The 25,210-nt window shown below is 45.3% G+C and overlaps 1 protein-coding gene across 5 annotated transcripts in view; it reads left to right on the top strand.

Moving 5' to 3' along the window:
• LOC112668863 (cystatin-9-like) overlaps positions 1–25,210 on the top strand; it is a 1,128,704-nt gene that overhangs the window by 137,993 nt on the left and 965,501 nt on the right. For 2 of the 5 annotated variants that reach the window (XM_049100023.1, XM_049100022.1), the window contains one exon: positions 12,150–14,698. The exons of 1 other annotated variant lie outside the window; for it this stretch is intronic. In XM_049100023.1, coding sequence (XP_048955980.1) covers positions 12,150–12,428 — 279 coding nt within the window. In that variant the 3' untranslated portion in view covers positions 12,429–14,698. 2 more of the 5 variants (XM_049100026.1, XM_049100024.1) reach the window with 2 other exon arrangements.

Raw genomic sequence — 25,210 nt, 5'->3', positions numbered from 1 at the left:
TGAGTTGGCATTGCTTGATCCAAACATGGGAGAGGCTACAAGGAGTCCTGGGGTGGGTGGGGGACTGGCAGACTCAGCTGCAAAATCCCAGAGGAGTCTGGCAAGGACAATTCCTTGGGCCTGCAACTCAGGAAATGTCAAGAGGGGACTGAAGTGAGGCCAGAGTTGGGGAACTATAGCCCCCACAGTGTGGATATGGACCTTTGGGCATCTTGGGGCAGCTGACTGAGTAGCTATTTTCCCTGCAGATTTCTTTTAAATTCATCCAAGAAGACACTACCACTCAATATGACCAAATTTAGAAAAAATACCAGGCCTAGGTGATAGTATGGTTTTTCCCCTGGTAAGTGAGGGTGCTTGAGATCCAAACTAACCAGGGTCCGTGTGCATGTGTGTGCACATGAACGTGTGTACATATGTGTTGTGTGTGTACATGCATGCCTGTGTCTTTCTGTACTTGTGCAAGACCTCTGGCCAGCTCTGTCCCCTTGGTTCCTTCTTCTGTATTCCCACAGCAGAATCCGAGGTGGGGAGGCCAGGGCTGGACTGGAAGGAGGAGGGTGGTGCTGAGGCATGAGCAGCTTGATGTTAAGGAGCTGCCTTCTGGACGTATATCCTTTCCCTCTCAGGGCTTGGTGCCTTGGAGATGGAGGTGACATGTGGCTGAGAAGGGGGTTACACGGCTGTCTCCCCCCGCCCCCACGCCCCACCTGGGAGATGACACCAGCCAAGTGATTCCAGTGGTTTTCCCAGAAGAAGAAGCCTGGGGGAGCTCTTCTGGTCTCTCCCATGAGTAACAGCAGGCATTTAAAACTGGATCCAAAGTGAGTGATGGGTAAGGGACATTGTCCTAATCACTGCTCTTGTCATTTGTCATCAGCAGAGTTCAGAGCTTTGGCTTGTGTGCCAGTGATAGGGTGCAGGGCACAGCTGGGGAGCATTCCTAGGAAAGGAAAATTAGATGAGGTTCCTGCTAGAAAAGCCCAGTATAACAGGGGATGCCTGAAGGTTGGGCTGCTGTACCACAGAAATACTCCTGCCACCTTTAGACTAACATGAACTCCCAGCTCCTCAGAACAGCTCCTAGAACCGCTGTCCCCTGGAATCACATGGAGAGCTTATAGAACCCACCACAGAGGCTCTGGTTTATTTGGTTTTACTGCCTCTGCAGTGTAGCCTGGGCAATGGGATTTACAAAGTTCCTGTGGGATTTTAAGTGGTGGCCAGGCTGGGAAAGAGCTCTTTGCTTTCCTCAGGCCAGGCCTGCAATTCCATCCCTTGGCTTCCTGTTAGAGTTACCTGGGTTGTCTTCCAAGAGATTTTGCTAGCTGACCCAGCCCAGAAGTTCTCACTCAACATATCTTACCTGGGGCCTGGGCACTGGTGGTTTTAAAACTGCTCTGGATGATCCTATCACATCACCTGGGGTAGGTCCACTGGGTTCCAGGATTTGTGACCCTCTTCCTTTGATAGGTTGATTTGTCACACAATTGAATCCAACTACCTCCTTGATCTATGGTTGAGGTAGCGGCCAGAGGCCAGAGGCTGAGTTTGTAGAGATGCTGGACTGAAGTGGAGAGTGGCACCATCAGTAACACCCTGCCCATGCCTTTCTTCATATTTATACACCTACTCCAGATTCTGGGCTGGTCTCAGGACTGGTTTTGGCCAATAGAACATGGCAAAGTGGGACTCAAGAGGCCTATGTCCTTTTGCTCTGCCTTCCAGCCTGATGTGCTGTGTGAGCAAGACTGAGGGTGGGGGCTCTTCTGGAGAATGGGTGCCTTCTGGTCCAGAAGCTGGATTACTTGCAGCCATCCACCCAACTGCCAACCACAGAATTGTGACTCAGATATACACGGGAGGTTGTTTCAAGACCCTCTCTGTGTGGTTTGCTGGGCAGTGATGGGATAGCAGCTTGGGTCAGTGCAGGTGGTCACTGTTGTCTCCTCAAAGGCCAGGGCAGGTCCAGCTGGCCACAGCCACTTGCTTCTGCTGTCTGACACCACTGGCTGGCCTGGTCCCAGGTCTTTTTGAAGCAGCTCTGGGGCCTGGTGTGCCTGGGATACACTTGGGTCTGCTCTAGGTGAGTCCAAGCTTCTCTCTATGAGGGGAATTCAAACTCCACTTCTCATGGTTGTTCTGCAGTTAAACTGGAGCCAGGCAAGGGGCAACGGGGAAGGTCTCTAGGCAAGACCCTAACTTTATAATCAATCAGGCAGGTATTTTCCCAATTCCAGTGCTAGCAGATGCTGTGTGAGTCTCATTCCTATAATAAAGAAGGACCATAGTTAAGAAGTAGAGCACCTCTAGACTTCTATTTGGCATGGTTGTTTTTCCCAGTGAAATCTTGGTTCTGAACCCTGCAGGGGAAGCTGCTGTTGTTGGAATAGTGTTTCCCAAAGGCCTTCCTACTCTGAAACTGACTGTCAGTGGCACATGACAATGGAAAGCCTCTTAGTGGAGGAAAAAGTGCTTTTGGAGTTGTTTTCCTTCTCTTACTGTTGCTTTTGCTCTGTGTGCTGGACAGAGACTCAGTGTGAGAAACAGTTGTGGGGTGTACAGTCTGGGGTCTGAGAGAATCAGATTTATATTCCCAAGGGGGTCATGGGAACCGTAGATTCTGCTGTTGCTTAGAACATTCTGGAGACCTGCTGCCTGTAGAACCTATAACTCGTTGGGCCACCAGAGTTCCATCCTCCAGGACCTGACACTCTGCCTGATATTCCTGGCTTGGGGTGGGCAGCAGTGGGTGGGTTAATGGCCTCATTCAGTGCTAAAGGGAAGTGGACAGGTGACCTGAGGACCTCACCCTTGGTGGAAGAGCACTGAGACCCAGAGCTCCCTTGTCACTCCTTGTTCACACACCCCCTATGCTGACCTCCTCCCTACAGGGTCAGGGCTTGCCTGCAGCATAGCTTCTTGCCTTGGATTGTATCCACAGTCAGCCGCAAGAAGAACCACACTAAGGGAATTGGCTATCTCATCTGAGTGTCAAATTAGATTTGGGAAAATGATTAAAAAATACCTGATGCCATTGTTAGAGTTGTATGAAGGTTAGTTTTATGTGTCAACTTGGCTGAGACATAGGAGACCCACATATTTGGTCAAACATTTCTGGGTGTGTCTGTGCTGGTGTTTCCACCTGGGATTAACATCTGAATCAGTAGGCTGAGTAAAGCAGATTGCCCTCGCTGATGTGAGTGGGCCTCATCCAGACCACTGGGGGCTGGATGGAACAAAAAGTGGAAGAAGGGCAAATTCAGTCTCTACGCTTAACTGCTCAAGCTGGGATATCCTTCTCCTGCCTTTGGACCAGACTGGAACTTACCCCATCAGCCCTCCTGGGACTCAACTTCTCAGCCTCCACAATCACATGAGCTAATTACTTATAAGAAAAACTCTTTCATCTGTAATAAATATATAATTCCTTTATGTTATATAATTACATTATGGCAACTTCTTCATAATAATCCCCTTTCTCTACATCTACATTTGCATCTGCATCTGCATCTGCCTCTACATGTACATACATATCTCCTATTAGTTCAGTTTCTCTGGAAAATCCTGACCAGTAATGATCCAATAGCTCCCTGTTTTCTCCTGTGGTTCAGAAGCTGCTTCTCTTATTGATGGGGAGAACTTTGGAGTGCGAACTCCAGCCTCTGTGTCATCCCAGAAAGGAGCTCTGCTAGTTTCTTAAGCTGGTTGGCACCTGCTGCTCCACTCATTGTGTCTCTGTGGAGCAGCAGGGGATCTCCTGACATAAGGAGTCTCCAGGAAGGTCCTGGTGAGACCGGAGTCCTACAGCAGCGGAGGGCATCTGGGGAGGGACTTTGTCAGGCCCAGACAGTGGGGGCAAATGGAAGAACTGGGGAAGATCTAAGTTCCCATGGAGAGCAGTTTCTTATTTTGAGTGAGGTTGTAAATTGAGCCTTCCTGGAATACACAGCACAGTTGCAAATCCTCGAAATGAATGTGGAATTATATGCGTGTCACCATTTTGTTAAGCATGGAGTCTGTAGTCAGGCTGACTCCTCATTTCTCTGTCTTTCCTTCTTTCAATAGCTAAGTTTTCATTTTATCTGTATCCATTTATCTATCTAGACATACTATGCACATACTTTGAATGCAACTACATATTTATTTCACTCTTGCGCTCATAGTATATATATTGCAAACACACATTTTATATTAAGTATGATTGTATATATGCATATGCACAAAGATGTTTGGTTGTGTCCTGTTTGATGGGTTGAAAAGACCATATTTCCATTGAACCTAACCTGTACTTAGCAAGCACTTGCTAAATGTACGCCTGGGTTTCTGTGGCACACGCTTTCAGAACTCCTTCATCTGGGGCCCCAGGAGATGTCATGCTTAATCTAGGGGTCCAGGAGGAAAGGTAAATTTGTATGAGAGAGTGCATGTGTGTGAGTGAGAACACTGGTGGAAACTGTTCTGGAGACAGTAATCGGATACTTTTCTCCAAGCCCCTGGAGGAAGTCCTGACCAAGAACTTACCTCCTGCCCTGGGGGGTGTCTCCCTAAGCTCTATCAGAGGCTCTCCTTGAGCTGGCCACACTAGGCACTGGAGAAGCACCTCAACTAGACAGGTTGTCCCTGACCATCTGGGGATGAATATTAAGTGAAGATGCTCAGAGGAAGCAGAGACTTTTCATAAAGGGTCAAGGTGCTAGGTGCTGACTGCTGGATGGGAAGTGAGACTTGGTTGTCAGGGCTGGCCTGGGATTCCCCTTCACCTGACTTACCTGTTTGTGTCCTAACAGGGCTGCTGTGGTTTACAGGACAGATGATCTGGGAAAGTGCTTTGGAAAGCAGTGTGCACACAGAGCTTTAAGTCACTGAATACCAGTGTGGGCACCCATTCAGGTTGGCTTATCTGGGAATAATAACCAGCAAGTTTGCCTAGTGGCTTGCTATGATGAACTCATGCTTAATTGATCCAAAGACGCATTTTCTTAAACTTATTTTTTAATGGATTTTATGTTTTGGAGCAGTTTTAGGTGTACAGCCTGATGATCAGAGGGTACAGAAGTTTCCCATATATCCTTGCTCCCCAACACACACAGCCTCTTCAGCTATCAAAATCCTCACCAGAGTGTCAAATTTGTTATAATAAATGAACTTTTGCTGACATGTCATTATCACCGAGTATCTATAGTATCTATAGTTTATGTTTAAAGTTCACAGTGAGGAGGAGGGGCAAGAAGGCGGAAGAGTAGGGTCCCCAAGTCACCTGTCCCCACCAAATTACCTAGATAACCTTCAGATCATCCTGAAAATCGACGAATTCGGATGAGATTTAAGAGAGAACAGCTGGAATGCTACAGTGAGAAGAGTTCGCGCTTCTATCAAGGTAGGAAGACGGGGAAAAAGAAATAAAGAAGCAAAAGGCCTCCAAGGGGGAGGGGCCCCGCCAGGAGCCGGGCTGAGGCCGGGGCGAGTGTCCCCAGGACAGTAGAGCCCCGTCCCGGAGGAGCAGGAGCTGCACCGACCTTCCCGGGCGGAAAGGGGCTCGCAGGGGGTTGGAGCAGGACCCCAGGAGGGCGGGGATGCCCTCGGGCTCCCGGGGACACTAACAGGCACCTGCGCCCCGGGAGAGTGCGCCGAGCTCCCTAAGGGCTGCAGCGCGCACGGGGGACCCGGAGCAGCTCGGGGGGCTCGGGGGCGGCTCCGCGGAGGGGGCTGCGGGGCGGGAGCAGCTCGGGGGGCTCGGGGACGGCTCCGCGGAGGGGGCTGCGGGGCGGGAGCAGCTCGGGGGGCTCGGGGGCGGCTCCGCGGAGGGGGCTGCGGGGCGGAAGCGCGAATCCAACAGCACAGACCGGAGGCACAGGGCGCCGGGATACAGCCCAGGATCCGGCCTCCCCCGGGACAGGCAGAGGCCGGGAGGGCCCAGGACGCCAAGGACGCTCCTGCCCGAGCTGAGCAGATCAGCGGCCCCGCCCGGAGCATCCAGGCCCTGCAGACGGAGAGCTCTGTGGTTACTGCGGGGGCTGACTCCAGGGCTCCAGAGCTGGCCCCGCCACTGCGGTTGTTCCTCCTGGGGCCTCACGGGGTAAACAACCCCCACTGAGCCCTGCACCAGGCAGGGGCAGAGCAGCTCCCCCAAGTGCTAACACCTGAAAATCAGCACAACAGGCCCCTCCCCCAGAAGACCAGCTGGACGGACAAGATCCAGGGGAAGTCAATGGACTTAAAGTATACAGAATCAGAAGATAGCCCCCGTGGGGTTTTTTTTTTTTTTTTTTTTTTTCTGTTTGCTTCCCCCACCCTTTTTCCATTTCTTTCTTTTTCTTTCTCTTTCTCTTTTTCTTCTCTTATTTTCTTTTTTTCTTCCTATTTTCTTTTTCTCTTTTCTCTCCTTCTTTCTCTCTCTTTTTCTCCTTTTCCCAATACAACTTGTTTTTGGCCACTCTGCACTGAGCAAAATGACTAGAAGGAAAACCTCACCTCAAAAGAAAGAATCAGAAACAGTCTTCTCTCCCACAGAGTTACAAAATCTGGATTACAATTCAATGTCAGAAAGCCAATTCAGAAGCACTATTATAAAACTACTGGTGGCTCTAGAAAAAAGCATAAAGGACTCAAGAGACTTCATGACTGCAGAATTTAGATCTAATCAGGCAGAAATTAAAAATCAATTGAATGAGATGCAATCCAAACTAGAAGTCCTAACGAGGAGGGTTAACGAGGTGGAAGAACACGAGGAGTGAGTGACATAGAAGACAAGTTGATGGCAAAGAGGGAAACTGAGGAAAAAAGAGACAAAAGACTATGAAGATAGATTAAGGGAAATAAACGACAGCCTGAGGAAGAAAAACCTACGTTTATTTGGGGTTCCCGAGGGCGCTGAAAGGGACAGAGGGCCAGAATATGTATTTGAACAAATCCTAGCTGAAAACTTTCCTAATCTGGGAAGGGAAACAGGCATTCAGATCCAGGAAATAGAGAGACCCCCCCCCCCCAAATCAATAAAAACCGTTCAACACCTCGACACTTAATAGTGAAGCTTGCAAATTCCAAAGATAAAGAGAAGATCCTTAAAGTAGCAAGAGACAAGAAATCCCTGACTTTTATGGGGAGGAGTATTAGGGTAACAGCAGACCTCTCCACAGAGACCTGGCAGGCCAGAAGGGGCTGGCAGGATATATTCAGGGTCCTCAACGAGAAGAACATGCAACCAAGAATACTTTATCCAGCAAGGCTCTCATTCAGAATGGAAGGAGAGATAAAGAGCTTCCAAGACAGGCAGGAACTGAAAAAATATGTGACCTCCAAACCAGCTCTGCAAGAAATTTTAAGGGGGACTCTTAAAATTCCCCTTTAAGAAGAAGTCCAGTGGAACAATCCACAAAAACAAGGACTGAATAGATATCATGATGACCCTAAACTCATACCTTTCAACAGTAACTCTGAACGTGAACAGGCTTAATGACCCCATCAAAGGTGCAGGGTTTCAGACTGGATAAAAAAGCAGGACCCATCTATTTCCTGTCTACAAGAGACTCATTTTAGACAGAAGGACACCTACAGCCTGAAAATAAAAGGTTGGAGAACCATTTACCATTCAAATGGTCCTCAAAAGAAAGCAGGGGTAGCCATCCTTATATCAGATAAACTAAAATTTACCCCGAAGACTGTAGTGAGTGACGAAGAGGGACACTATATCATACTTAAAGGATCTATCCAACAAGAGGACTTAACAATCCTCAATATATATGCCCCGAATGTGGGAGCTGCCAAATATATCAATCAATTCACAAGCAAAGTTAAGACATACATAGATAATAATACACTTATACTTGGTGACTTCAATCTAGCGCTTTCTATACTAGATAGGTCTTCAAAGCACAACATCTCCAAAGAAACGAGAGCTTTAAATAATACACTGGACCAGATGGATTTCACAGATATCTACAGAACTTTACATCCAAACTCAACTGAATACACATTCTTCTCAAGCTGCACATGGAACTTTCTCTAGAATAGACCACATATTGGGTCACAAATCGGGTCTGAACAGATACCAAAAGATTGGGATCGTCCCCTGCATATTCTCAGACCATAATGCCTTGAAATTAGAACTAAATCACAACAAGAAGTTTGGAAGGACCTCAAACACGTGGAGGTTAAGGACCATCCTGCTAAAAGATGAAAGAGTCAACCAGGAAATTAAGGAAGAATTAAAAAGATTCATGGAAACTAATGAGAATGAAGATACAACCGTTCAAAATCTTTGGGATGCAGCAAAAGCAGTCCTGAAGGGGAAATACATCGCAATACAAGCATCCATCCAATAAATGGAAAGAACTCAAATACAAAAGCTAACCTTACACCTAAAGGAGCTAGAGAAAAAACAGCAAATAGATCCTACATCCAGCAGAAGAAGAGAGTTAGTAAAGATTCTAGCAGAACTCGACGAAATCGAGACCTGAATAACTGTGGAAGAGATACAAAACCAGGAGTTGGTTCTTTGAAAGAATTAATAAGATAGATAAACCATTAGCCAGCCTTATTAAAAAGAAGAGAGAGAAGACTCAAATTAATAAAATCATGAATGAGAAAGGAGAGATCACTACCAACACCAAGGAAATACAAACGATTTTAAAAACATATTATGAACAGCTATACGCCAATAAATTAGGCAATCTAGAAGAAATGGACGCATTCCGGGAAAACCACAAACTACCAAAACTGGAACAGGAAGAAATAGAAAACCTGAACAGGCCAATAACCAGGGAGGAAATTGAAGCAGTCATCAAAAACCTCCCAAGACACAAAAGTCCAGGGCCAGATGGCTTCCCAGGGGAATTCTATCAAACGTTTAAAGAAGAAACCATACCTATTCTACTAAAGCTGTTCGGAAAGATAGAAAGAGATGGAGTACTTCCAAATTCATTCTATGAGGCCAGCATCACCTTAATTCCAAAACCAGACAAAGACCCCACCAAAAAGGAGAATTCCAGACCAATATCCCTGATGAACATGGATGCAAAAAATCTCAACAAGATACTAGCCAATAGGATCCAACAATACATTAAGAAATTATTCACCATGACCAAGTAGGATTTATCCCCGGGACACAAGGATGGTTCAACACTTGTAAAACAATCAATGTGATTCATCATATCAGCAAGAGAAAAACCAAGAACCATATGATCCTCTCATTAGATGCAGAGAAAGCATTTGACAAAATACAGCATCCATTCCTGATCAACACTCTTCAGAGTGTAGGGATAGAGGGAACCTTCCTCGACATCTTAAAAGCCATCTACGAAAAGCCCACAGCAAATACCATTCTCAATGGGGAAGCACTGGGAACCTTTCCCCTAAGATCCGGAACAAGACAGGGATGTCCACTCTCACCACTGCTATTCAACATAGTACTGGAAGTCCTAGCCTCAATAATCAGACAACAAAAAGAAATAAAAGGCATTCAAATTGGCAAAGAAGTCAAACTCTCCCTCTTCGCCGATGACATGATACTCTACATAGAAAACCCAAAAGCCTCCACCACAAGATTGCTAGAACTCATACAGCAATTCGGCAGTGTGGCAGGATACAAAATCAATGCCCAGAAGTCAGTGGCAATTTTATACACTAACAATGAGACTGAAGAAAGAGAAATTAAGGAGTCAATCCCATTTGCAATTGCACCCAAAAGCATAAGATACCTAGGAATAAACCTAATCAAAGAGGTAAAGGATCTATACTCTAAAAACCAAAGACACTTCTGAAAGAAATTGAGGAAGACACAAAGAGATGGAAAAATATTCCATGCTCATGGATTGGCAGAATTAATATTGTGAAAATGTCAATGTTTCCCAGGGCAATTTGCACATTTAATGCAATCCCTATCAAAATACCATGGGCTTTCTTCAGAGAGTTAGAACAAATTATTTTAAGATTTGTGTGGAATCAGAAAAGACCCCGAATAGCCAGGGGAATTTGAAAAAAGAAAACCATAGCTGGGGGCATCACAATGCCAGATTTCAGGTTGTACTACACAGCTGTGGTCATCAAGACAGTGTGGTCCTGGCACAAAAACAGACACATAGATCAATGGAACAGAATAGAGAATCCAGAAGTGGACCCTCAACCTCTTGGTCAACTAATATTCGACAAAGCAGGAAAGAATATCTACTGGAAAAAAGTCTCTTCAATAAACGTTGCTGGGAAAATTGGACATCCACATGCAGAAGAATGAAACTGGACCACTCTCTTGCACCATACACAAAGATAAACTCAAAATGGATGAAAGATCTAAATGTGAGACAAGATTCCATCAAAATCCTAGAGGAGAGCACAGGCAACACCCTTTTTGAACTCGGTCACACTAACTTCTTGCAAGATACATCCACGAAGGCAAAAGAAACAAAAGCAAAAATGAACTATTGGGACTTCATCAAGATAAGAAGCTTTTGCACAGCAAAGGATACAGTCAACAAAACTCAAAGACAACCTACAGAATGGGAGAAGATATTTGCAAATGACCTATCAGATAAAGGGCTAGTTTCCAAGATCTATAAAGAACTTATTAAACTCAACACCCAAGAAACAAACAATCCAATCATGAAATGGGCAAAAGACATGAAGAGAAATCTCACAGAGGAAGACATAGACATGGCCAACACGCACAGGAGAAAATGCTCTGCATCACTTGCCATCAGGGTTATACCACTAGCATTAACCCAGGCCCCTTTGCATTTTAGGGGTGGAAAATTGGCTGGCAGATATGTCTGTTGTGTCATTGTTAAGCACTGTGCATTATCACTATTATTAATTTGAAGGCTTTTTGGTGGGACAACCAGTCCTAATTCTTCTTCCCCTGCCAACTCTATGGTCTCTTTCTTGGCCAGATTTGCACATTTATGTAACTGGTTTCTATCCTGTGGGCATTTGAATTTGCTAAAGTCCTGCAAGATGTTATTAAAAAAAGATTGTTCAGAGTACAATATCTGTGCTAATGTTCCCAGAGGCATATGCATTTTAAATGAGAATGCTTGTTAACTCAAAAGGAATGACTCTCTAATGGCTGAATTTTAGGGAGTGTGGTAGGAACTGCGATTTTCAGCTTGGGTATCCTACCTGGAGTATCACAGGTCAGATTTTCCTCTTGTGTTAAGCTGTGGGGTCCTGGGCACTGCCTGGCATGCTGCACAAATGCTGGTGGCAGAGCACCCAGGTCTGGCATCCTGTTTCCTCTCCATCACACTTCCTGGGGCTTAGAATCTGACAAAAATGAGCAGGCTCTTCTGGCTCTGTTGTTAAGAAAGAAGCTGACTTATTTCCATCTTTGAATTATCATGGTTATTTCAATACCCCATTTTCCTGACTTCTGCCTCTCTTGGCTGCCCTGTTGATACAGTGCTGAGCTTCTGCGGGATTGACTATTTCTCGATACAACACTGGAGTTCAATCAGTGATTCCCAGACCTCAGCCCCGGCACCAAATGCACCAGGAAAGGATGTCTGAAAGTATAAGAACAAACAACAACAACAACAATCTTTTCCAGGGCCTAATTTTCAGAGAGAGATTCAAGAGGACTGAAAATGAGGAGTCTGTAACTTCTTATGAAAACAGTGGGAGAGTAAAAGACCATTTTCCTGTGAGAGCTTTACAGTCCAGATAGCAGTGGAGATGAGAGTTTATTGGGCCCCTACATACGCACTGCTAGCTGCTCCATGCAAGCAATCTTTGTATCCAGCCCCACGCATTCACTGCACACTGGATCCTTGTAAAGCCTATTCCAAGCATCCTGCTGTATTCTCAGTAAACATTTTGATGCTTCTAAAGGAGGAGGGTTTTTAACATAATCCACGAAGCATTATCACACTCAAGAATCAATAACAATTCCTTAACATCCAGTATCCTGTTCAGGTATTTATAGTTGGCTGATACAAATCAGGATCCCTAGGAAGTCTGCCTATTGCATTTTATTGGCATGTTTCAAATATCTCTTTTAATCTATGGATTTCTTTTGTGTGTGTGTGTGTGTGTGTGTGTGTGTCTTTGAAATTTATTTGTTAAAGGAACTAAGTCCATGGTCTCTACAGCTTCTTAAATTTTCTTATGCACATGAGTCACTGGCAGATTTTGTTAAAATACAAATTCTGTGTATCTAGCCAGCTCTGGGGCGTGTGGGGCTGCTGGTCCTTGAACCACACTTGAGGAGGAGGCTACTCGAAGGAAGATTGCAGAGGTGCAAGCATGGTTCTGCTCCATCTTTCCTGCAAGCTGGGGGTGATCTCAGGCCCTGTAAGATTCAGATGGATGCTGGTGAGTCCACTGGAGGTGGTGCATTCCTTCTGATGCCCAGTGGGTCTGTGCACAGCCAAGTTCAGACCCTGTGGGGCCAGCTGCCTCAAGCGCCCCCCCCCACCCCCAGCCATCATTTTCTGTAGCTGTAGTTGGAGACTGTGGCCCTGAAGCCCGCTTGGACAATTTTGCACCAGCTACATTGTGGTTGGGCAGTGCTTCCTTCATTGTTGCTGCATGGACCAGGGGTGGTGGCAGGCTCCGTGTTCACCTGGGCGTGTTGGGAGGGGGAGTGCATTGTATTAGCCCCCCCTGCCATAAGCCATGCTTCTCAGGATCCACAACCTGTGTAGTGCTCCCCACGTGGACACTGGGCTCCCCACGTCTGCAGAGGCTTGACAGGTCTTGTGAATCAGGGTTTGTCCCATTGGAAGTCTATCTAGACTATGAAATTTTGAGAGGAGAGTGAGGCGCAGCTGGCAGCTAGCACCTGGGCTCCAGGCTCGGGCTTGAGGCCATCTTATGCCATCCAGTCCCAGGTAAGTGCCCTAGGAGTGAAACCTAGAGGAGCCTAGCTGACCATGGAATCACAAGAAATAAGAACTTCTTATTATTTTAAGCCACTAAGTCTTGGCGTTTTGTCACACAGCACAGCTAACTGAAACGTCACTGCACAACAGCCTACCAGGTATGTGGGAGCTGGTGCTCAGTGAGCCAGGACCCCACGCCTTCTTAGTTATTGGGGTTCGGCAAACATGGGTTAACTCCCAACACCTTAAGATGCTTCAAGAACGGAACCAGCTTTACATTTCTACTTTTACTGTTCAGTGTCAAATCATGGCTCCTATCCAAAGGGAGTCACTGGGGGTCACAGGCTCTTGAATTGGATGTACCTGCTGTGAACCCTAGAACAACTCCCTTGGTCTTTGCACTCATTACTCTATCCTCTCCGTTTCTGTGGCTCCATGTGTCAAAGGCACATATCAACTTCAGGGCATTTGCAATAAGTAAGCAAAATGAGGTAGTTAGAGCTGGAATCCATGCAAAGTGGCCACACACTATATTATTATTGTTATTCAATACTATCCATAAATTTAGTAGATGATCTGCTTGCTCTCTGTCTCCGTTACCTGGAGTCTGGTGTGCAGACCAGGAGTGTCAGTGTTGCTCTTGAGCTAAGTAGGACAGTAAATTCTCAGGCTCCAGCTCAGATCCACCACATCAGAAATTCTCTGAATCCATAAGCTCTTTAGGTGATTATATGACTTTCTCTTGTATAGCTTTTTGTGTCATAAAATAAAACACAGGTGCAGAAGACTCCATTGAATGTATGGCCTAGTAAATGGTTTTAGGCAGACACCCTCAAAGTACCACACAGGTGATGGCACGGATCTGCTAGCCCCGAGAATCCCTTTTGTGCCCACCTGGGATCATCTCACTGCACTGTTTTAGTTTAGCAACTATGTGTACTCCCTGGACACTATAGTTTCCTCTTCCTCTGTTTAAATGTGATGTGTCTTGGCGCCCCCAGCTGGCTTGGTCAGTGAAGCCTGAGACTTTTGGTCTCAGGGTTGTCAATTCAAAGCCACATGTTGGGTGTAGAGATTGCTTAAGAATTGAATCTTTAAAAAATAATGTGATTTGTCTCTTAATTTACAGTCCCCTCTCCATACTTCTTTTCCTTTCCATTGATGGATGCGGCCTCGTTGGCCTGAGTTTCCCAGGCTGGGTTTTGTAGGCAGAATGTAAGTGTGTGGAGTAATGGTTCTGCTGTGCTTGGTTTTCGCAGCTGGATCCAGAGTCTGATCAGATGCATGGGGTCATCTCACCATCCACATCCAGACCAAGCAGGTGTGTTCTTTCATCAGGAGGAATGAGGGAACCTCGAAAGGGTTCTGTTTTCATAAGGTCAGCGGCTGATGCTTAGTGCTTGAGACATTTTTACTATCTACTACAGATTTCCCAGATGTATGATTTGTATAAGAAAATGAGAGTAAATGGTCGATGCTTTCCCTTTATTTAAAGACACTGCATTATTTATTATTAAAAAAATAAAGACACTGCATTGATTTCATATATCTTCAAAAAGTGAACAATAAATTCACAAAATTATTATGAAGATCATATTCTTTTTTTAATATATCTGTTTAATCGTGCACAAATATTTCAACCATGTGTTTCTGACCATAATGAGGTTCAAAATTACACGTAAGATTATCATGCTTACAGTTCTGAAAAATATGAATGTAATTCTAAAGAAATTTTAAAGAGCATTTGAGGAAAGAGATGGAGTAGAAAGGCAGTTTTATAATACTAGAGGAAGATGTTGGGGAAGGAAAAAAAGAAATATAAGTTACTCACATATAGAAAAAGATCTCTGTACCTTTTAAGAAAAAATGCTTTTTTTTTTTTTTTTTTATTTACTTATGATAGTCACAGAGAGAGAGAGAGGCAGAGACACAGGCAGAGGGAGAAGCAGGCTCCATGCACCGGGAGCCCAACGTGGGATTTGATCCTGGGTCTCCAGGATCGCGCCCTGGGCCAAAGGCAGGCGCTAAACCGCTGCGCCACCCAGGGATCCCAAGAAAAAAATTCTTAACAGTGAACTTTAATCTTGTAAGTACTGAATGCCCATCTCATAGAAGTTTAAATACTTTATAGAATTCATTTCGTCAAACTATACAGATGTTGCTGACAGAGTCCTATGGAAGACCATAATTATTCTATTCCTTATTTTTCTAAATACCTTTTTTGTTGTATTATAAAAATAAATATATATGATTAATAAATTTAATCTGTTTTACATCTGTTCTTATTTAATATATATTTGAAGACAGGTAAATATGGAATTTTTATATTTCCTCTACATGTATCCGGATTTGTGTAAATGTATCAAGCAAACTGCAGTTAGTGTATGAGTGATGCATGACCATGCAGGTGGTGGCTAGAAAATGTTGCTAGCTATTTCTGACACACTTACTTAAAAAGTGATGAATTTCTCACTTTTTTTTCTTTTTAGTGTACTTTAAGGAATACCTTAAAGACTCTTCCTTCTAGCTCTATACAATTTTTTTTTTGAAATGAGAAAAATTGAGCTGTGGTAGACAAAAATCAGGAGATAAATCAGCATAATAATGTATGTGAAAGGGTCTAGTCTAATGGGACAATAAACAAATCTTAAAAGAATAAAAGAAAGTGAGTCTCCTTTAATAGCAAGACAGCTGTTATTACCAAAAAAAAAAAAAAATGTGATTTAGGTAGGAACTGGAGAATGTGGATTGGGCACCTTTGGGTCTTAGATCAGAGAAAAACTGATTTATTAAATAAGCATCTTTAGACAACCTGTTCCTTTTAAAATCTCTCTCTCTCAACACATCCTGCCTACTCTTCCACACCCAGCACAGAAGCCATTCTGTACATTCACAGGCAACAGCTGATTTTACAATTGAACTTACTCATAAAGCAGCACTTTTTTGATAATTTGATCAGCATAATTCACTGAAAAATATATTTGCTTTTTTTTTTTTGCAGCCTCTGAGATGATTATGACAACACATTCTAGCTGTGTTCACATTTTCAGTTACTGTGTTTTGGGCCCAGGTTGACACACGATTTATATATGCTCATGGGTTAGGTCTGTTCATATCCTCTTTGGAACATGCAGTGGTATACTTGTCTCTTGAAAGGTTTAGAAAACAGCTCAGCACTTTCATGGAACTTATTTTTTAGGAACAAAATATAAAAATTCTTTAACTTGCAAAATGCACCAACATCAGCCAACTAGATGTGTTTATTTTTTGGGCCACCATATAGCTATCATAAAATTGTGTTTAATTACTTTTACATTAAATCTAAGGCTATATTCTTAGATCTTTTATTCAAAGCAGGTCTACTGAAAATAACTAATTTTATCAGTGCTTTGATAATTGCTTTTGCAAACTTGTAAAGCTGAACCAAGGGAATAGACATGGTTTTATTTCAAGCTTCACTCTTGATCTTTCTGGGGTGATCTTCATAAGGTAGGAGAGAAATATACTATTGCTAATAAAACCTAGAGGGGAAAAGCCTCTAAGCAATAACTTACTATGAAATATTTAGGACACTATGAAGTTAATTAAAAAAAAAATAGACAAACCAGCCTTAGAAGATTGAAAAGCACAGTATGTTTCTCCCTCTCCCTCCCTGATAACCCCTTTCTTAGTGTAGTCACACCTGACAAGAATTCACCAAATGACATCATTGGTTATTTCTGCAAATACTTCTTTTTTTTTTTTTTAATTCTGAGGTTTATTTTTATTTATTTATTTATTTATTTATTTATTTATTTATTTATTTATTTATTATAGTCACACAGAGAGAGAGAGAGAGAGGCAGAGACACAGGCAGAGGGAGAAGCAGGCTCCATGCACCGGGAGCCCGACGTGGGATTCGATCCCGGGTCTCCAGGATCGCGCCCTGGGCCAAAGGCAGGCGCCAAACTGCTGCGCCACCCAGGGATCCCCTCTGCAAATACTTCTAACAACATCAGGCATCAACAGTTAAACTATTATAAAATAAAGTAACAATATGATCCATAGAATTGAATATAATTATCTAAAAGTATTCACGTCAGTTTGGAAGCTACTTGATCACAAAACATGAAAGAAAGGTCAACTATTTCTTTTTTATCTACCGTCAAACTCTAAATACATCATTAAGGAAGCCACACCTGGCCAAATTCCTTTCGGTTAAGTTTGTGAACACTTCCCAAATACTGTTGTACAAAGTTACACATCCATGCTGAGTTATTTACCATTGTGTCAGTGATAATCTGCAGCGGCCAGGGTTTTATCTGCAGGTTATTCAGAGAGGAGCTATGAGGCATAATTTTAAAATCCAGGTTAGAAGCATAAACAAAAGGTGTGTGGCTGTAGTTTGAACAGGAGACTGCAGTTCATGAAGTGATGTTTGGAGAATCAGAAGAGGGGGTAGTAGAGAGGATATCGTTCATTTTAGAAATGCTGAGGCACAAAACACAAGTGCTTGTAGTACTTTCATACATGAAATCCTTTCTCCTGTATGTGCATCATGTGTAAGCGTAAAGTCTGTATACTGCTGACTATCCGTCTCTGGTGTCCAATGAGTAGGACTCCAGTTCTTCTAATATCATCAATGCTCATTCTTGAAATCAGGTCGAATGTCGTAAACCCCGCAGCCATGAAGTTATTCTTATATTGCCCCATCTTGATAGAATCCAGCCAGTCACCGACTGTGACAAACAAAGGATATTCAGGAACTTCACCAGGGGACTCTGGCATTACAAGGATGTCCTCCACCAGGGTGTGAAGGGCACTGGGATTGCAGATCAGTTTGTCAAGGAAGCTGACAATGTCAGTAAATTTTGGTCTGTGATTTCTCTCCTTCTGCCAGCAATGGAGCATCAGCTGGTGTAGGGATGCTGGACAGCCCATGGGAGCCGGAAGTCTATAACCTTCTTCAACGGACAGAATGACATCTTGGTTAGACATTTCCCAATAAGGTCTCTCTCCATAGGACATGACCTCCCACATGACAATGCCATAGCTCCAAGCGTCGCTTGCTGAGGAGAATTTTCTGTAGGCAATAGCTTCTGGGGCTGTCCACCTTATGGGGATTTTTCCACCAGTTGTTGTGTAAGCAGCTTCTGGGTCATCTTCCAGCACCTGGGAGAGACCAAAATCAGACACTTTGCATACTAAGTTGCTGTTGACCAATATATTCCTAGCTGCCAGATCTCGATGGACATAGCCCATATCAGAGAGATACTTCATCCCCGAGGCGATGCCTCGGAGCATACCGACCAACTGGATGACTGTGAAATGGCATCGTGTTTTCAGGGGCAGCTGGCCCCAGGGCTGCAGACCTGGCACCGCCATCGTGGCATCTCCCCTGGCCCCTGGGAGGGGCGGGGCCTCCTGAAGATCATATTCTTGAAGCTAAACACATTCATTGCTACTGGGTGGCTTATTGTTTCTCTCTCTCTCTCTCTCTCTCTCTCTCTCTCTCTTGCCTATCTTTTTTAAAGATTTTTTTATTTATTCATTTGAGAGAGAGAGCCAAAGCACAAGCAGTGAGAAGAGTCAGAGGGAGAGGGAGAAGCAGCCTTCCCACTGACCAGGGAGTCGATGCCAGACTCTATTCTAGGACCCCGGAATCCTGACCTGAGCCGAAGGCAGATGCTCAGCTGACTGAGCCACCCAGGCACCCCTCTACCTATCTATCTTAAAGGTAAAGTAGCTAATGAGTCCATAGGGCCGTTGTCGATCCAAATTTAGGACTTACAGACTTTTACTTCCCTCTTTTCTATTCTAGCTGTATCTCATTTCTCCCGTAGCAAAAATCCTGATTCTCAAGGCCACAAAATTAGAGTATGCCATAATTATTGTTTTATTCCACATTATAAGTCAACAAAATAAGAATAACAACTGATTATTGCTGCTCCCAGTATGATTGCCAGCCCAGGTAGAATTATCTTCGGCGTGCACTCTGAGTTCTCCAACTCCCTGTGATGGCACGGGACTTGCTGGTTGGCTCAGCTCCAGACTCCCGTGGCCCCTACCTAGTTCTGGTCCTGTGGGTAACTATGCATCCCATGCCCACCACCAGCTCCCAGGTGCATGACCCTGTAGTCATCTTGGTCTTCTGAAGCTCCCTCTAGTAGATTCCTCAGGAGATGTCCCAGAGAATGTTATTTCCTGAGTTGGTGCATAATGATAGCTGTTTGTATGTGGTCTTCATAATTAAATCAGTTTGGCTGCCTATAAAATGCTTGGCTCCCATTTTTCCTCATGAGTCTTTTAAATATACTGCTCTATCTTTTTTTCTGTTGCCAAGTGTTGCTGTAGAAAAGTTTGGTGATAATTCTTTTTCCTTTCCATTACAAGTCACTTCCTCTTTTTGCCTGGATGCCCAGGGGACATTTTTTCTTTTTCCTTTAAAGTTTCATAATTTTACTTGAATAGGTTTTGATAGTGTCATTCTGGGTTGATATTATCTTCCATTCCTCTGATTTTTTCCCTCTGGCTCTTATCTGCTTTATGTGAGATTTTTGTCCATGGTTCTTACCTTTATAAAGTTCCTCTTTTGTTTTCTATTTCTTTAAGGAGAGTCCTTGTGTTTATTTGTTCTTCATTCCTATAGCTTAGTCTTTACATCTGAAATAACGTTCCTTTATCTCTAATTGTTTTTGTTTTGTTTTTTTTTGACCTTATTTGTGAGTTTTTCCAAAAATACTGAAGGGTGTTCGTGTCACTTAATGTGCTTAATGTCTTAGTGTGTGTTGGAAGAATGGGTCTTAGCTTTGATTTCTGGCATGCTCTGCTGGTTGGTGGGCATGTTATTCTGCTCTTACTCTCTTTTTTCCTATGTTAATTTTGTGGAGTATTGGACTTGACTCATTTCTATTGCTCATTTCTTAAATGAAGTAAGTTTTCCTGAACCTTTAGTTCAGAGGAGAGCATGTGTAACTCCAGGTGTTCTGCTGTATGTCAAACAACAGTTTCCCAGATGGCCTGCACACCTTACCACTGTGGCTGAGGGCATCCTGCTCCATTCTATCTCTGTTCCCCTCAGCGTGGGCTCTGTCCTAGATGGGAGCCGTGGGGGCCCGGGTGCAGGGTTGGAATGGCCCGGCCTGCCTGCCTCGTCTCACTGTGGACCCCTGGCTCTCCCTGGTGAATGGGACAAGCCCTCCCCATTTCAGCTGCTGTTTTCAGACTGGCTCTCAAAGCCCTCTGATCCTGTTGGGGTTCTCTCCTCAGGCCTGGCAGTCCACTTCATCCCACTGTTTGGGGCTGGTGGCTGTTTGTCCCCTTTTGTTGTTGGGTGTGGGTGCAGCTTGCCTTCTAGCTTTGTTGTAAGTGTTGTGCTTGTCCCTCTGCCTAGCTGCTGAGTGTGTGAATGCACAGGGACAGCCATGAAAGGGCAGCGCTCATGTGGGGATTCAACATAGATATGATTTCTCACAGTTCTGAGTCTGGAAGTTCAAGATCCTGGTGTCCCTGGACTTACAGACAGCTGCCTCCTTGCTGCACCCTCACAGAGCCGTTCTTCTGGTATCTCTGTGTGTTCAGATCTCTTCTGATGAGGTCACTGGCCATCCTGGGTCAGGACACACCCTAATGGCCTTCTTTCAACTCAATCACCTCTTCAAAGTCCCCACCTCCAAATACAGTCACATTCAACCAAGAAGGTGCTGGCCCTCCAGCTGCTCCTTTCCCCGGGGAACATCCCTCAGTGGGGGTCAGATCACACACGGTGGGGGTCAGGGTGTCAACATGAATTTTAGGGGACACATTCAGCCCATTAAACTGTTTTTGTGTTGGGATTTGAGGCTAGATCTTCTTCCCCTGCTGCCTCATCTCCCCAGGGTTTCCCTCTTGTGGTTGGTTGATGTTTCTCTTGACTGCATGCTCAGTGCTTTGAGGATATTTTAGAGAAGCACTTTGACAAAGAGAGAGAGAGGAGATCTTGTCAGAAGCAGATTGTGAGGATGCAGCTGAGGGCTGGGAAGATTGGGAGAATGGGACTTGGCTTCTCCCAGGACACTTGTCTTTCCCATGTTTGTGCCCATCATTCAAGTATGTGTTCATTTATTCTAACAGCTCTTACTGGGTAAGAGCTTCATTGCCTTCACATCTCAATCTGTGCAAAATCCATATCTGATTTCATAAAAAAAAGAAGCTTTAATCAGAATAATCTTCTAGTTCATTTTACATTAATTTGATAAGAAGAAAGGGATCTCATCTGTGGCTACATTAGAAACTGAGAGCGCTTTTAGCCAAAGTTCAGAGATGACACACTGAGCTCTGGCAAAGATGGCAGGACCTTGGCCCCAGCCTGTCTCAGGATCACTGGACAGAGCCCCTGCCTTGCACATTTGCTCACTCATTCTGACACAACCAACTGAGCACCTGTCTGTGAAGCTGCCAGGTGTCCAAGCTGCCAATTAGGACAACAAACCAAACTGAAATTAACCACGAAGGCTCCATTCACTCACTGGGCCTGTGTAGGCAAGGGGCAACCAAGAAGGCGCTGGCCCTCTAGCCGCTCCTTTCCCCGGGGAACATCCCTCAGTGAGGGTCAGATCACACACGGTGCAGGCTGGGGGTGGTGGTGGTAGGGTCATCTCCCTGCCAAGCAGCCCCGGACAGAAGGTTCCTGCCTTTTTATGGACCCTGGGGGAATGGGGTGGTGTAGGAGTGAAAGTGTATTGTGTCAGGAGAAGTGCCTTAGCCAAAGGCCGAGACAAGGAATGCAGACATCTGCAATATGTACAGAGGAACACGGGCAGCAGGGGAGGGTGTGCTGAGTCCCGACCACAGTGCCCTGCAGACACCACGGTGCCCTCATCCTGCAGCAGTCCTCTGTGGGGAGGACAATGGGCCCATGAGACCTGCCAGGGGGTACCTGTGGGCATATCTGAGACAGCACATACAGCATCATGGCCTAGATCCAGACTCCTTTCTACACCTGGCCCTGACCCAGGAGTTTGGGCTGGTGTGGTGAGGACACAGACACCATCGACCCAGGCCATGCTGGCACCTGAATGACAGTGAACCCTGACCCTGCTGTACAAGAACCAGTAGACGCGGTCAGGCTGTGGAAAGCCCCCACACAGGTTTCATTCCCCATCCCACCAGGGACCCACCTTCCTTGCTTCATTTTTATTTTTCTCAGCCGTGATCAGTTTGGCCCTTGGCAGTTTCCCAAGCATTTTGTTTTGTTTTTCTCAGGCTTCAAATCCTAACACTAGGTTCTCAAACCTGCTGTACGTTAGAATAATGGGGGAGCTTTTAAAACTGTTCAGTACTCAGTTCCCCTCCCTGGGAGTGCTTATGTGATGCTCTGCTATATCTTCCAGGTGAGCTGCCTGTGCAGCCAGCATGGCTCCCCTGCCCCACAGGGAAGGCAATGCTCATCAGTGGTTAAGAGCTAGCCAAGGGGAACTGAAAATGGGGCCAGAGCACCCACTTTGGGGATTTAGGGAATAAAACAATTCTACCAAGAGCACAGTTAGAAACTGGAAGAAGTATGGCCCCAAATATGACTAAGAGGCTTTAAAAACAGGGTGTATTCTTCAGGACATCCTGTAAGTGCCCTACCTAAAGGCCTCTGGGGAGTTTGCATGCATGGTTTTTCTGTAGCACACACACGTGGCTCTGCATCAATTTCTTTGTGATGAGGGGCAGGTGGTGGAAAGACCAAGTAAAATAAACTTGCAAAGAAAATAAGACTAACAAGCAACCCAAAGATATGGCTGATGGGATATAGCTTGATGGATACTGTTACACTGGGCACTTTGGTCAAGTGGTGATCGTCAGACATCACAGTGCACAGTAATCCCCTGGAGGGCTTGTTAGCATAGACCACCGGTCCACAACCCAGAGATTCTGACTCACTGCCTCGGGGAGGAGCCTGAGATTCTGCATTTCCAGTGAGTTCCCAGATGATGCCTATGCTTGGCTCCATAGAGCACACCTTGAGAATGCTGGTCAAAATAAAGCAGCTGTTCTCAGAAAGCCAGTGAGAAAACAGTGCAGTCAGAAAACTTGGCAGGGAGCACCTGGGTGGCTTAGTCAGTCAAACATCAGACTCTTGATCTCAGCCCAGGTCTTGACCTCAGGATCTTCAAGCCCTGTGTTGGGTGTGGAGCCTACTTAAAACAACAGCAACAAAACCTCTTGTCTGAAACGCATCCACACTGGATATTAGATTCCTTTAATTATAATTCTAGCAGTGGTGTTTGTTAGGACTGAGACCTGAGGTTTCTGGGACGGGCCCTGGCATGCACATTTATGGGAATCTGTAATTTTCTCTAATCTGAGAAGCACCATGCAAATACTGGCTTCCTCCTGGTCAGAGCTGGTGCTTCCGATGTGAGAATCTGGCAGCCTGGATTCAGGTGAGTGGCCTGTAGCACTAGTGTATCCCAGGAGGGAATTGTGACTGTCATAGAAAGTTTCATCAAAGGCGTGACTCTGGCTGAGGCAGTCTTTCCAAGCTATGTCCTAGGGAAGAGTCTTCTGGGAGACATTACTAAGATTTCCCTGGAAAAGTCTCGAAAAGTTCTGCCTTGCATCTTCTTCTTGGGCTTTAGAATTTTAAAGACTCTGGAAAGTTCCAGAATGGAGAAGCTTGCCTAATATAGCTGAACCTAGTGTCTTCTGTAACTAGTTTGGCCACCGGGCACTGTCTTGTCAGCTTCTCAGCATATCTGTTGGGATCTCCGGAGCTCATTCTCCTTGGGGCAGTTGGGTGAGAAATGTGCATAGACCCTCCAATCTGGGTGTTGGGAAAAGGACACCGAGTCTTGGTGGTTTCAGAAAGCACATTAGAGGCTCTACGTGGCTGTGTGGAGTCACAGTGTGCTTGAGGACACAGGCCGGTGAACCAGTGGCTCTTTCTCTGAAGCAATCTGAAACCTTTCAAGAACCGGCAGGGCTGGGTTCAAGCACACAGATCACACGGAGATGGAGATACACCTGCTTCATTGATGTCGCTCACAGTTTCACTCCTTTGTCCACCCCGCCCCTGCTTCTCTACAAAGCATCAGAGGTTTAAAACCCCTGCCATGTAGCCTCAACATCTGGTCCTGTAACGTGCCAGCTGCAGAAGAGCCACCAGAGAGACTTGCCGTTAAAGCCAAATGAGAAACAGAGTTCAGAGCCACGTGACCCAAAGCACAGTGTGCAGCTGGCAGCACTGGCACCACTGGGGAGCTTGTTAGCCATGCAGGGCTCCGGGCCCGGTTCCAGGCTTGCTGAGTTAGGCCTGCCCTGAATGAGATCCCTGGGACATGGAGTTTAAAAGGCACCGTTTTAAAAATAAGTAAACATTTAAAATACAAGTAATGTGCAAAAGCATTGGTTCTCAAGCTTGGCCGCACATTGTGATCACGGGGAGCTTTTAAAGTACTTACCCTCCCTGACCCCCATTTTAATTTGATTGCAGTGGAGAGCATTCTGCATTTTAAAAGTTCCGTGGGCGATGCGCACTGACTCCAGGGCTCCGGACCTTTAGTGGCGGAGCGTTTCTCCCCTGCTTGCTCCCCCCAGCACCGGCACTGGTGCCTGGCACAGGGTAGGAACAAAATTCATCACAGAATAATGTTTTATTGCTCAACTGAGTTATCCTGGGACTCCAGACCATATGGAGGTTTCAGGTGTGGTCCTGCCGGGAGTCCTTTGCATGAAGGATAGATCAATCTTTCAGAAACAATTCATCCTAAGGAAGGAAGCTGGGTCAGGGCCTGTGTCCCTATACCACTATGGCATGCACAGCCCTCCCCTTGAGGCTGAACTGGTGGGCAGGGCAGGGGATGGGCTGTTAGGTTTTGAGGTCTTACTATTCTAATCCCTAGACTGTAGCCCCGGTTATAGATGAATGGGAGGCAATAATTTCAAAACAGGATGTCGAGTGTCACTTGGTCCCCATGTAACCATCTGTGACTTTTCAAGGGTGTGAGCAGAATACTTTACATTCTTAGGAGCAACCTCCAAAGTGCCTTCTTTGGAGAATGTTCTCCACGCAGTGTTGTGTGTGAGCTATGGGCTGTGGGTGACAGGTCGGAGGCAGTGGTGGACAGAGCCCTCCATGGCCCTCACCAGCAGGCTGTCCCAGCACTCAGGCTCAAGCGACTTTAAAAAATCAAGAAGGAACAGTAGCCCAAGGTATCTTGAGATCAGCATTTAGTCAGCCTTCCTGTAGAACTGGGAGGTGGGACAGATAAATGACCCCATTGCAGGGAACTGAGTGTCCTGCCTTTGAGGTACCCCTTTGATAAAAGACAGAAAACAAAAACACATTTTCTGCTTGGGTCTGAGGGGAATAGCCAAAAAGTTCTGCGTCCTAGTCAGGCCTGAGAATGTAGGTGTGAAGGTGGCTGCCGGCTGGGGAGAAAGAAGGCTGG

The sequence above is a fragment of the Canis lupus genome, chromosome 23 (assembly GCF_003254725.2).
Source record: "Canis lupus dingo isolate Sandy chromosome 23, ASM325472v2, whole genome shotgun sequence".
In the NCBI taxonomy this organism is placed as follows: Eukaryota; Metazoa; Chordata; class Mammalia; order Carnivora; family Canidae; genus Canis; species Canis lupus.
Note: the sequence above shows the minus strand (reverse complement) of the source record. Positions and strands in the feature narration are given on the sequence as shown.